General features: G+C 50.6%; 1 protein-coding gene across 1 annotated transcript; it reads left to right on the forward strand.

Annotated features, from left to right (window-relative positions):
• Positions 1-1420: 1420 nt before the first annotated feature.
• Positions 1421-2282, forward strand: LOC109940630 (uncharacterized). Its single transcript, XM_020540230.2, has 3 exons — positions 1421-1642; positions 1729-1842; positions 1920-2282. Exons 1-3 carry the CDS (start codon positions 1436-1438, stop codon positions 2061-2063), a joined length of 465 nt encoding a protein of 154 aa, XP_020395819.1. The 5' UTR covers positions 1421-1435; the 3' UTR covers positions 2064-2282.
• The last annotated feature ends 10175 nt before the right edge of the window (positions 2283-12457 follow it).

Here is a 12457-nt window from a genome sequence, read left to right on the forward strand (position 1 = left end):
AGCAGGCGGATGGGACTCATGGCCTAGCAGTGATGCTGGAGCTTCTAGTGGTGGAGGGTCTTCTCGGGCACGGAAGTCGAGGAAAACACATTGGGTGCCTCCTCCTAAAGTTCCTGCTCGTGAGGAGGATAAGATTTTGATCGTACCGTGTGGCGACGAGTGAGTTGATTCTAATGTTAAATATTTGTTCATGCATTATATGAAATTTGTTAATGCTTCTTTTGTACAATGTGGTTGCAGGTCTTGGATTGATGCATCTTTTCAAGGTCAAGGATGTCGCACACAGGTGAATAAAGTTTTGGGAAGTATATGCAAATATCTCTGGCCTGGTGTAGTGATGGAGAAAGGCGTTGAGGTGCCTTGTATGTCTTGGGATCAGTACGGGCTCGCGTTCAATGCGGAACATAGGAATGCCCAAGGTGCTGTGTGGCATGAGTTCTGGGTATGTTCTCTAGCCCAACTTGAATTGATTCAATTATACAATGTGCTAAAAATCTTGTTTCTTGTTTTTTTCAGAAACGTTACAAGTTGCCTGAAGATGGAAGTATGAACGATCGTGCACGGATCGTTTTTAACAAGAGCGCGACTACCTTGGTTAGGGATCAGATGTATTATGCTCGGATCCAGGTCACTTCTGATTACATATTAAGGCAGGAAGGACGTCAGCCACGTTCCAAAAGTGAGGCATCAAACAAATACTTAACCGAAGAAGAATATCTTGAGGTAAATTGTTTTTATCCTAATTCATGTCCAAATGTTAGTACTAACAATACATTGGATCGAAATAAAGTTTTCAGACTCGGTGCCATGGATGGCATCAAATGAGGCTGGTTGGCGGGCTGTATGCAAATATTGGGCAACAGATGGATTTAAAGGTGTTTCATTGAGAAACAGCTCAAATCGTGGGCATGATGTTCACCACAGATATGGTGGTGATGGCCACGTTCGTTTGGCAAAGCGCATGGTAAGTGTAATTTATGGTCGTGCATATCATGAATCTTCTATGTGTTTTATGTTATTTTCTTTTGCCTGTAGGAAGCTAGTTCTGGTGTTACGCCGAGTGATGTTCAGGTTTACCTTAGAGGTCACAGGGGGTCGGATCCTACAAATCCAGAACAGTTGTGTTCTCAGTCAGCTGCTGAGCGTGTGGTGAGACTTTCGCAACTAGTTACAATGCACTTCTATTCTAAGAGTCGAGAAAAATATAACTGCATTGTTTATTATTTGTCAGGCCTCATATGGTGCTTCCATGATGTCGGAGCATGGGCAAGACTATGATTGGATGAATCAGCCTATCGATCCTCAGGTTGTGTATGCTAGTGGAGGCGGAAAACCTCATGGACGGTGAGTTTGCTATTATGAATTCGTCGATTTGATCTTTTCTAACATGATGTGTTGCGTGTTTAACTTCTTTCTATTTTTTTGTAGTTACCCTATGTTTGGTAGTGTTATCGACTCGACTCAGGTGAGGCCTGAAAGGTCTCGCCCATCGAGGTCATCTAGCCGTGGTCCTCGCTCTAGTACCCAAGGAAACGCCGAGCTGATCCGGGTGCAGGAAGCTTTGAGGCGGCAGGAGGAGTATAACAAGCAACAACAAGAGTACTGGGCTGCTCAATTTGCACGACAGCAGGAGATGATGCAGGTAATTAGATCCTCGTGAGCCTCTACTATAATTGGAGCACATATTTTGTAATATATCCTCGTAACATAGCTTTCAATTTCTTTCAGCAAATAGCACTAGGGCAATGTCCAGATTTTTCAGCGATGACTATGCCACCTCCTCCACCTATCCCGCAGTTTGTACCGACTCCACAATTTAGTTGGCCCACACCTGCACCTCAGGTTATATTACTTGACTTTTTCTTTTGACGTTGCATAACAAGAATTTAACTACTAACACATTTTTTTGAATGTTATAGGTCCCTCCAGGAAACTTGCTAACTCCGGGAAATGAGGACTCTGAAGATGCGGTCGCTTCTTTTGTGGACGGTCTTCTAAACAGCGGAGGAGCTAGCGGATCAAATCAACCCCATCCATTTGATCAACCTCCTCCATTTGAGTAGCCTGTCTCCTTGTGTTTTTCTCGTACTATGAACTTGTGAACTTGTGGTATTGGGAACTTGTGAACTTGTGGTATTGGGAACTTGTGAACTTGTGCTATTGTGAACTTGTGAACTTGTGCTTTAATTTGTGGACGGGTGAACATTTTGTGAATTTAATTGTGTGTTTCATGTGAAACGATGAATTATGGATATTTGTGGTATTGTATGTGATTCTGGATGAATTATTGAAAACTGGATATTGTGTGCAGATTGAATTTGTATGATTGTTTGTAAAACAAAAGCAGGAAAATTTTGTTTCTCTGTTTTTTAATTACTTCCGACGGCCTCGTATTTCCGACGGGGCCGTCGGAAATAAGCTGTGACGGCGTCAGACGCCGGCGGCCGGCCGTCTGCGGGGCCCACCTCGCTTTATTTCCGACGGCCCCGTCGGAAACGCGGGTACTTCCGACTGGGTATTCCCTACGGCTTTACTTCCGACGGGACCCGCCTTAAGCCGTCGGAAGTTGTTACTTCCGACGGTTTAGGATTTACTTCCGACGGTTTAGGCCGTCGGAAACTGGGCGTTTTCCTGTAGTGCTAGCTTAGCTACTAGAAAAAAAAAAGATACAACTAGTACTCCCTCCGTTGGAGGCGCGGCACAAATAGCTCATCAGAATTAATTTAATCCTGTTCTCATGTTTCTTGGAGGCGCGGCCTGGCGAGCTCACACGATGGCAGCACCATGCGACGATGCACACAGGTGATTGGTTGTTGCATGGTGCTAACCTGGTGTGTGTACGTGAAGAGCCAGCCTGTTTGTATACAAGCTAGGTCGTGTACAGACTTTTGTTTGTTGTCTGCATTGGTTTATTCAGGATAGATACAACTAGTACTCCCTCCGTTTTTTTATAGTTGTCGGTGGATAGTTCAATTTTGCACTGTCCAGTGACAATTAAAACGAAACGGATACTCCCTCCGTTTTTTTGTAGTTGTCGGTGGATAGTTCAATTTTGCACTGTCCAGTGACAATTAAAACGAAACGGAGGAAGTATTTGATTGTCTACATCAGAACGTGAAAGATGTATAAATAAATCTTCAAATATTATACAACATGCACGCACAGTCTAGTTTTATTAAAAAATCTCAAAAACACAAATATAAAATTGATTCAATGGTTAAATCTTTTTTATTAAAAAATATATAAAAAACTAAAAAGGTTATCTCAAACTTCGTGCGACTGCAACCGGACGGCCAGGACGAGCTCGTAAGCGACGGAGGCCCATATGCGCTCAGCGCCTCAGCCTTTATGCACCCTCTGATTTGCATGAGACCAGCCTATATGCGTTGAACATCAAACCAAACACGCGCGCTCCGCGGGTGCAGCCAACCAATCAGCTGCATTGAGCACTAGAAAATGGACTAGAAGGTATTACAAACTGTTGGAGGCTATCTTTGTCGAATGTCCTCAATTTACTGTTGGAGTACTAGAAAATCATGTATCCAACACATACCAAACACAAAAAGGTTAGGGCTGTGTAACACCCAAAAATCCTATTTTTGAGACTTAGTAAAATTCTCCAAAATGGGTCAAGAATTTAAATGGCTTTTAAAGGATTTCCTTCCTTACAAATTTATGTTCTCTGAAATAAATAGATTTGATAATACAAAAATATGGGTGGTCAAAAGTTAGATCTAAAATCTTGAAATGGGAATTTGACCTAAATATTGTTAGTTCAAAAAAATATAGACCTCAAAACCTTTAAAACTAGAATTTAATTTGCAACCCAGAAAGAAAAAGAAGCATAATAAAAGAAAACCCCTTCGATCTATTTGCTAGTGGAGGATTCCTCTCACAAACTATAAATTAGAAAGACTTTAAAATAGTTGAAGCAAAATAACTCTTAATAAATACTATATAGTAGAAGATGTTTTCTTTCAAAAATAAATGAAATTGAATTATTTAATATAAATTGGCCACACCTTCAAAACCATATTTTTCTTAAAATAAGTAAAATGTGTATGTGTTTACCAGGTTTGAAATACATTTGCTCCGATTAAATAGATTTGCATTTCATGCTATGATTTTGGATTGTTGCACTTATGCTTAAATATGAAAGTTAGTTCTCATTTTGAAATTTAAGGTAAATAGAAATTAAATAATAATAATAATTAGCTCGTGGGCTAACTTCTCCTTCCTAGCCCAGTCTCTTCTCCACTGCCCTTCTTCCGCTTGGGCCGAAACCCTAACCCGACCCATCTCCCTCGTTCGTGGCCCAGAAACGTGTTCGCACTGCGGCACAACTCTCACCTCTTCACATGCAGCCACGCTATGGGCACCGACATGCGGGTCCCTCCTGGCCAGCTTCCTAGCCAGTGCACCATGCCTCTCACCTTTGCGCCAGCTACACCTTAACCGATGTTGCCGATTATGCTCACGTCATGCATGCATCTTGCTCTATTGCTACCATACCTCGCTCACCTCACCTTCCTCAAGCGAACACACCGCCACTACATGTGTCCTATGCACGTACCACTTGGCACTAACATGTGCCGATGAGTAATGGGATTTCCACACCTAAGTTGTTGGCCACTTGCGTTGCACCCAACCTGACCTGCACCATTGCTCATGGGCCCTGCTCATGCTTAAAGAAAGGGATGGAAGGAAGAAGAAATAGAAGGTTTTATCGCTGCGGCTAGAGAGACATGCAAATAAAGCGTTTGATTATATTGATCTCCTTTACTAAGGCTAGAGACATCACTTTAATCGAAATAGTCCCCATATGAGCAAATTAGACATAAGCCAAAGTTCCAACTATCATTTGTACTTTTTGGTGTCCTGAAACTACTTAACATTGTTTTGCATGTACTAGCTGCTACTATATAAACTATTTGTAGAAGCACATTTTCTTTACGGTCTAGCTGAGGTGGCACTGTTAGACACATAATTAGGCTTAGCACTTGAGTCTTAGAATCACATCCTTAGACATTCTTACATTGCTACGGGATCATGCGTGTCCGGCGTAGCATGACTAGGGTTCTATATCTACTCTTGTGATTGATCAATGGAAAACTGTCGTGAGATTACTAAAATATTCCATGCTATTATGATATCAGTTTGCAGTCACTTGCTGCGAACTAGCTTCCCCTCCACGGTGTACTAGCTAGTTACAACTTTTTTCACGCCGCCTCTCCGTCGTTCTTCCCTCTGTTGCTCCATCCGATGATGATTGATGAACGCCATGCTACACCCTTGCTCACTGTCTTTGATTCCTTGCCAAGTATATACACTCATGTTCTCTCTGAAAAGTTAGACTTTTAGGTTGATATTAAACTACCGGTAATAATAAAAAGGAGTGTATGTGGGTCTAATATATCTCCAAGCAATATAACAATCATAAATGTAATTATCAACCATTAGGCATAACTATCATATCCTGGAGTCGGCACTCTGCTAGATGATGTAGTCATCCCGCTAGATACAGTACAGACGGTGTAATAGTGCAGATCGAGTAGTAGTGTCGATCGAGTAGTCATGTGAAAAGACAAACCCCAAAAATGTGATTGCCCATCCTCACTCGAGAATGTGATTGGTTGAACGGGAGTCGTTTTGGAGGCTTTGCTCTTGCCACCTCTGCGCTCTCAGAGCCTTAGCAATATAGATCTAGCAAAGCAAACAATAAAATTGAGGGGAAGGGAGATGTCTCCTAATCAGGAGAACCTGAGGCTCTGAGTGTTGAGTGTGGAATGAGGTGCTCCTGGAGAGAGGGTCTCTGCTCCTTTTATAGGTGTAGAAGCAGCCATATACGATGAACCTAGACACCCCTAGAGCTAGCTCCAATGCATAATGATCATCAATAGCCAGTTATAGATAATGTTCACCTTTGAATGTCATTAAATGACAGTTCCTAGTAATGGTCTACACCACGCCATGCCCCTGCCCCCACCCCGCCCCACCATAGAGAGGCGAGTGAGCGAACGCATGTGGCACACTAGTCTCTTTCTCCTAACTTCACAACAGATATATTTTGAATCCACCTTTTATGTTGGTCAAATTATCCCTTAATCGGAGATATGGGATTAACCTTTAACTCCCTAGCATTTGATATGAGCCATAAAATATTATCTTAAATGGGATGGCCCATTTATTCCAACAATCCACACCAAATATTTTAAGGCACATAACGAATACTCTCAGGTGTTTGATGTTTTGATATACCAGTGTTTCGATGGAGACTATTAAGTTAAAAAAATCACCTAGAGTTAAGGCTATACTTCAATTGAATAGTGGATTACACCTTGAATTTGCAGTTTTGTGCAAACTAGCTTAACCAAAAACTCATAAGATTACCTGTTTGGATTACACCTTGAAATTTGAAGTTTTGTGCAAAAGCAACCCCGTGTTTGAAGCATATAAGTCTTACTTTGAAGGCTTTCATGATTATCTAGAGATTACATGTATCTCATAGTCTGTGACTAGCAGTTGAACTCATATAGGTGTGTTCCTTCTAGATTGTTCTATAAAACAATATGTCTACTTAATTAAGCTACTCTGGTCACATTAAGATTTTAATCATCCTGTCATACGGAAATGCATTACAAAAATGGAGAGACATGCATCTCTAATTATCTAGACTTTGTTTTAAGGGGCCTCTCTTAGCCATCCAATAGCTTGTTTCGCCATTCTATTTCACGAGACCTTCGATCGTACAGAATAGGTGATAACTATGGAGTGACCTCAAGTGGGTCTCAAGCCCATTTTCCTTCATGCGCCTTTTATCATATTATGTGACAAACTCTTTGTAAACTTATTTTCTAGATTATTAAATGTATGGACATAGTCCAACATAATTATTATGGAAATTCTCAGTTTTCTGATAGAAACCATCTTTTCATGTGCCTTGTGGACTTCATCTTAACTTTAGGCCGTCTGCAGCAGTCTACCCAAAGTTTACCCAAAACACTATTTTGTGTTGTTCTGCACTATAGACTGCATTGTTCGCAGAGTGGAGTTTGAATATGGGTATGGGGATGGATAAGCTGCTAGAGATAGCCTTAGAACTTAGGGATGAAAACGGTTTCGGAATTTTTCGGAATTCCGGAAACCGTTTTCGATTTTTCCGATCGGAATCGTCGGTATCGGTATTTCTCGGAATCGGAATCGGTCTTCGAAATTTTAGATCGGAATCGGTATCGAAATTGGTACAGTCCTTTACCGACCGTATTCTTCGGTTACCGTTTTGGATCGGAATTTACCGAATTCAAAATTCGGAATTTACCGAAACTCATGGCCCAGCCCAAATTCTAAAAGCTAAATTCACAACTCATGGCTCATGGGCGGCTTATGGGAGCAAGCAGCCCACCACCACAGCCCATCTAGCGTCGGCCACTGCTTTTCCACTTCCGTCGCTCTCGCCCAGGCAGAACCGCACGCCCGCACAGCAAGCGCCAGCCGCCAAAGTCCTCCCTTGCTTCATGTGATTTAGAATTTTTTGAGAAACCGAGTGGTACTTGCCTGGCTACCTATCAACAGGATCCTGCCGTGTGCTGCTGGACAGCTGATTAAGGTAGAAAAATCTTGAAAACTATCAGGCGATTCAGAGTTCTGCAACTATTAAGGGTTTGCGTGCCGAAAACATACATGCATGAAGATGTCTCAGTTCACCAGCAGGCTCGAAATAGTAGTGTCGGGGACCATAATTAGGGGTACCCTCAAGGCTCCTAATTCTCAGCTGGTAACCCCCATCAGCATAAAGCTGCAAAGGCCTGATGGGCGCGACTAAGTCAGGGATCAGTCCATTCGAGCGACTCGATCACGCCTCGCCCGAGCCTAGCCTCGGACAAGGGCAGCCGACCCCGGAGGATTTCCGTCTCGCCCGAGGCCCCCCTCCAACGGCGAACATATTTCCGGCTCGCCCGAGGCCCTGCCTTCGCTAAGAAGCAACCCTGACCAAATCGCCGCACCAACCGACCAAATCGCAGGAGCATTTAATGCAAAGGTGGCCTGACACGTTTATCCTGACGCGCGCCCCCCAGCCGGCAGAGCCGAAGTGACCGCCGTCACTTCGCCGCTCCACTGACCGGCCTGACAGAAGGACAGCGCCGCCTGCGCCACTATGACTGCGGTGCCGCTTGACAGAGTGAGACTGACAGGCAGTCAGGCCCGGCCGAAGGCACCATAGGAAGCTCCGCTCCGCCCGACCCAGGGCTCGGACTCGGGCTAAGTCCCGGAAGACGGCGAACTCCGCTCCGCCCGACCCAGGGCTCGGACTTGGGCTAAGTCCCGGAAGACGGCGAACTCCGCTCCGCCCGACCCAGGGCTCAGACTCGGGCTAAGTCCCGGAAGACGGCGAACTCCGCTCCACCCGACCCAGGGCTCAGACTCGGGCTCAGCCCCAGAAGACGACGAACTCCGCTCCGCCCGACCCAGGGGCTCAGACTCGGCCTCGGCCACGGAAGACAGACTCGACCTCGGCTTCGGAGGAGCTTCCACATCACCCAACCTAGGGCGCAGGCCAGCCACGTCAACAGGAGGCGCCATCATCACGCTACCCCGAGCTGACTCGGGCCGCAGGGAATAAGACCGGCGTCCCATCTGGCTAGCTCCGCCAGATAGGCAATGATGGCGCCCCGCATACTCTGTGACGACGGCGGCTCTCAGCCCCCTTACGGAAGCAAGAGGACGTCAGCAAGAACCCAACCGCTCCGACAGCTGTCCCTCCGCCAGGCTCCGTCGCTCCTCCGACGGCCACGACATCACACCAGCTGGGTGCCAAAATCTCTCCGGCTGCCACAACGGCATGTACTTAGGGCGCTAGCTCCCCTCCGCTAGACACGTAGCACTCTGCTACACCCCCCATTGTACACCTGGATCCTCTCCTTACGCCTATAAAAGGAAGGACCAGGGCCCTCTTAGAAAAGGTTGGTCGCGCGGGGACGAGGACGAGACAGGCGCCCGCTTGGAGCCGCTTGCTTCCCTCTCTCGCGTGGACGCTTGTAACCCCCTACTGCAAGCGCACCCGACCTGGGCGCGGGACGAACACGAAGGCCGCGGGATTCCCACCTCTCTCACGCCGGTCTCTGGCCGCCTCGCTCTCCCCCCTTCGCGCTCGCCCTCGCGCTCGACCCATCTGGGCTGGGGCACGCGGCGACATTCACTCGTCGGCCCAGGGACCCCCCGGTCTCGAAACGCCGACAGTTGGCGCGCCAGGTAGGGGCCTGCTGCGTGTTGACGAACAGCTTCCCGTCAAGCTCCAGATGGGCAGTCTCCAGCAACCTCTCCAACCCGGGACAGTGCTCCGTTTCGGGAGTCTTGAGTTCATGTCCCTCGACGGCGGCTACGACGTGATACTCCTTCCACCGCCGCGCGACAACGACAATGGCGGCCGACAGTCCACCCCGCCGGCGGCGAAACTAACGACGCCTTCCCCGCGTGGTGTAAGGACAACCTTCGAGCTCGTCCCGCCTTCTTCCCCGCCGACGGAGGGGAAGGCAGGGCAACCAAGGCCAAGCAGGAGGCAACGCCTCATCGGTTGTCGAGCGAGTCGACAGCGTCGGCACCCCAACGGGGGGCGCACCGGGTATCGACTTCGCGCTTGAGACGAAGACGAGCGCCGTCTCCTCGCAACACGCCGATCCCGAGCAAGCGGACGACGCCAGCGCGCTCGCGAAAAGCTTGCTGGACGTCACCCTCATACCCGAGACGACGGTGCAGTCAGTCCCCGACGTGACTTTATCGCCGCTCGTCGACCAAGAGGTACCGACCGACTCCCATCCCATGTCATTTGGATTCAGCCTCAACCCGCCTAGCGACCTCGCTTTGGCGGGCGCTCTCGTAGAGGCGAGTCCAAACCCTCTGGGGTTTCGCATGCGGTCGCCTTGGGACCAGCTGACGGACGTCTCGACCTACGGGCCCTCTGGGTCCGAGGAAGACGACGAGCCTAGCATCTGTTGGGATTTCTCTGGACTTGGCAGCCCCAGTGCCATGCGGGACTTCATAACCGCATGTGACTACTGCCTCTCCGACTGTTCCGACGGTAGCCGCAGCCTCGGCGACGAGGACTGCGGCCCAAGCCGCGAATGTTTCCACGTCGATCTAGGGGGTCCCTCCGAAGGCAATCATCTCGGCATGCCGGAGGACAGTGATCTCCCTAGGCCGGTGCCCCGCGTTGACATCCCACGGGAGCTAGCTGTGGTCCCCGTTCAGGCGGGGGGCCATGACCCACAGCTTGAGCAAATCCGCGGGGTGCAAGCCAGGCTCGACGAGGGAGCAGGAGCGCTTGAGCCGATCCGCCGGGACGCCGGGCAGGCATGGGCGGGCCAACCCCCGGCCGGAGAAATATGTCATCTGCCCCAGGGCTTCTAGCACCGCGTCGCCGACGACGTCAGGGTCAGGCCACCACCCGCATCTAGTGGGGTCGGCCAGAACCTGGCTGCAGCAGCGATGCTTCTCCGCGCGATGCCGGAGCCATCAACCACCGAGGGCCGGCGAATCCAGGGGGAGCTCAAGAATCTCCTGGAAGGCGCTGTGGTCCGACGGGTCGAGAGCTCTGCCTCCCGAAGGCAGGGGTACCCTTGGAACCTCATGCCGTGACTTCCCGATTCATGCGGGAAGCCTCGGTCTACACCGGGCGCACGCGCAACACCGCGCCTGCGGCCCCGGGCCGCCTCGGCAACGAGCACCATCACCGCGACCGTCGGGCCCACCTCGACGAGAGGGTGCGCCGAGGCTACCACCCCAGGCGTGGGGACGCTACGACAGCGGGGAGGATCGGAGTCCTTCGCCCGAGCCACCCGGTCCGCAGGCCTTCAGCCGGGCCATCCGACGGGCACCGTTCCCGACCCGGTTCCGACCCCCGACTACTATCACAAAGTACTCAGGGGAGACGAGACCGGAACTGTGGCTCACGGACTACCGTCTGGCCTGCCAACTGGGTGGAACGGATGACGACAACCTCATCATCTGCAACCTCCCCCTGTTCCTCTCCGACACCGCTCGCGCCTGGTTGGAGCACCTGCCTCTGGGCAGATCTCCAACTGGGACGACCTAGTCCAAGCTTTCGCTGGCAATTTCCAGGGCACGTACGTGCGCCCCAGGAATTCCTCGGACCTCCGAAGCTGTCGGCAGCAGCCGGGAGAGTCTCTCCGGGACTACATCCGGCGATTCTCGAAGCAGCGCACCGAGCTGCCCAACATCACCGACTCGGATGTCATCGGCGCGTTCCTCGCAGGCACCACCTGCCGCGACCTGGTGAGCAAGTTGGGTCGCAAGACCCCCACCAGGGCGAGCGAGCTGATGGACATCGCCACCAAGTTCGCCTCCGGCCAGGAGGCGGTCGAGGCTATCTTTCGAAAGGACAAGCAGCCCCAGGGCTGCCCATCGGAAGATGCTCCCGAGGCGTCTGCTCAGCGCGGCGCCAAGAAGAAAGGCAAGAAGAAGTCGCAAGCGAAACGCGACGCCGCCGACGCGGACCTTGTCGCCGCCACCGAGTACAAGAACCCTCGGAAACCCCCCGGAGGTGCCAACCTCTTCGACAAGATGCTCAAGGAGTCGTGCCCCTATCACCAGGGGCCCGTCAAGCACACCCTTGAGGAGTGCGTCATGCTTCGGCGCCACTTCCACAGGGCCGGGCCACCCGCAGAGGGTGGCAGGGCCCGCGACGACGACAAGAAGGAAGATCACCAAGCAGGAGAGTTCCCCGAGGTCCGCGACTGCTTCATGATCTACGGTGGGCAAGCGGCGAATGCCTCGGCTCGGCACCGCAAGCAAGAGCGCCGGGAGGTCTGCTCGGTGAAGGTGGCGGCGCCAGTCTACCTAGACTGGTCCGACAAGCCCATCACCTTCGACCAAGCCGACCACGTGCCGAGCCCGGGGAAATACCCGCTCGTCGTCGACCCCGTCATCGGCGACGTCAGGCTCACCAAGGTCCTTATGGACGGAGGCAGCAGCCTCAACATCATCTACGCCGAGACCCTCGGGCTCCTGCGCGTCGATCTGTCCTCCGTCCGAGCAGGCGCTGCGCCCTTCCATGGGATCATTCCCGGGAAGCGCGTCCAGCCCCTCGGACAACTCGACCTTCCCGTCTGCTTCGGAACACCCTCCAACTTTCGAAGGGAGACCCTGACATTCGAGGTGGTCGGGTTCCGAGGAACCTACCACGCGGTACTGGGAAGGCCATGCTACGCGAAGTTCATGGCCGTCCCCAACTACACCTACCTGAAGCTCAAGATGTCGGGCCCCAACGGGGTCATCACCGTCGGCCCCACGTACAAACACGCGTTCGAATGCGACGTGGAGTGCGTGGAGTACGCCGAAGCCCTCGTCGAGTCCGAGGCCCTCATCGCCGACCTGGAAAGCCTCTCTAAGGAGGTGCCAGACGTGAAACGTCATGCTGACAACTTTGAGCCAGTGGAGACGG

The sequence above is a fragment of the Zea mays genome, chromosome 6 (assembly GCF_902167145.1).
Source record: "Zea mays cultivar B73 chromosome 6, Zm-B73-REFERENCE-NAM-5.0, whole genome shotgun sequence".
In the NCBI taxonomy this organism is placed as follows: Eukaryota; Viridiplantae; Streptophyta; class Magnoliopsida; order Poales; family Poaceae; genus Zea; species Zea mays.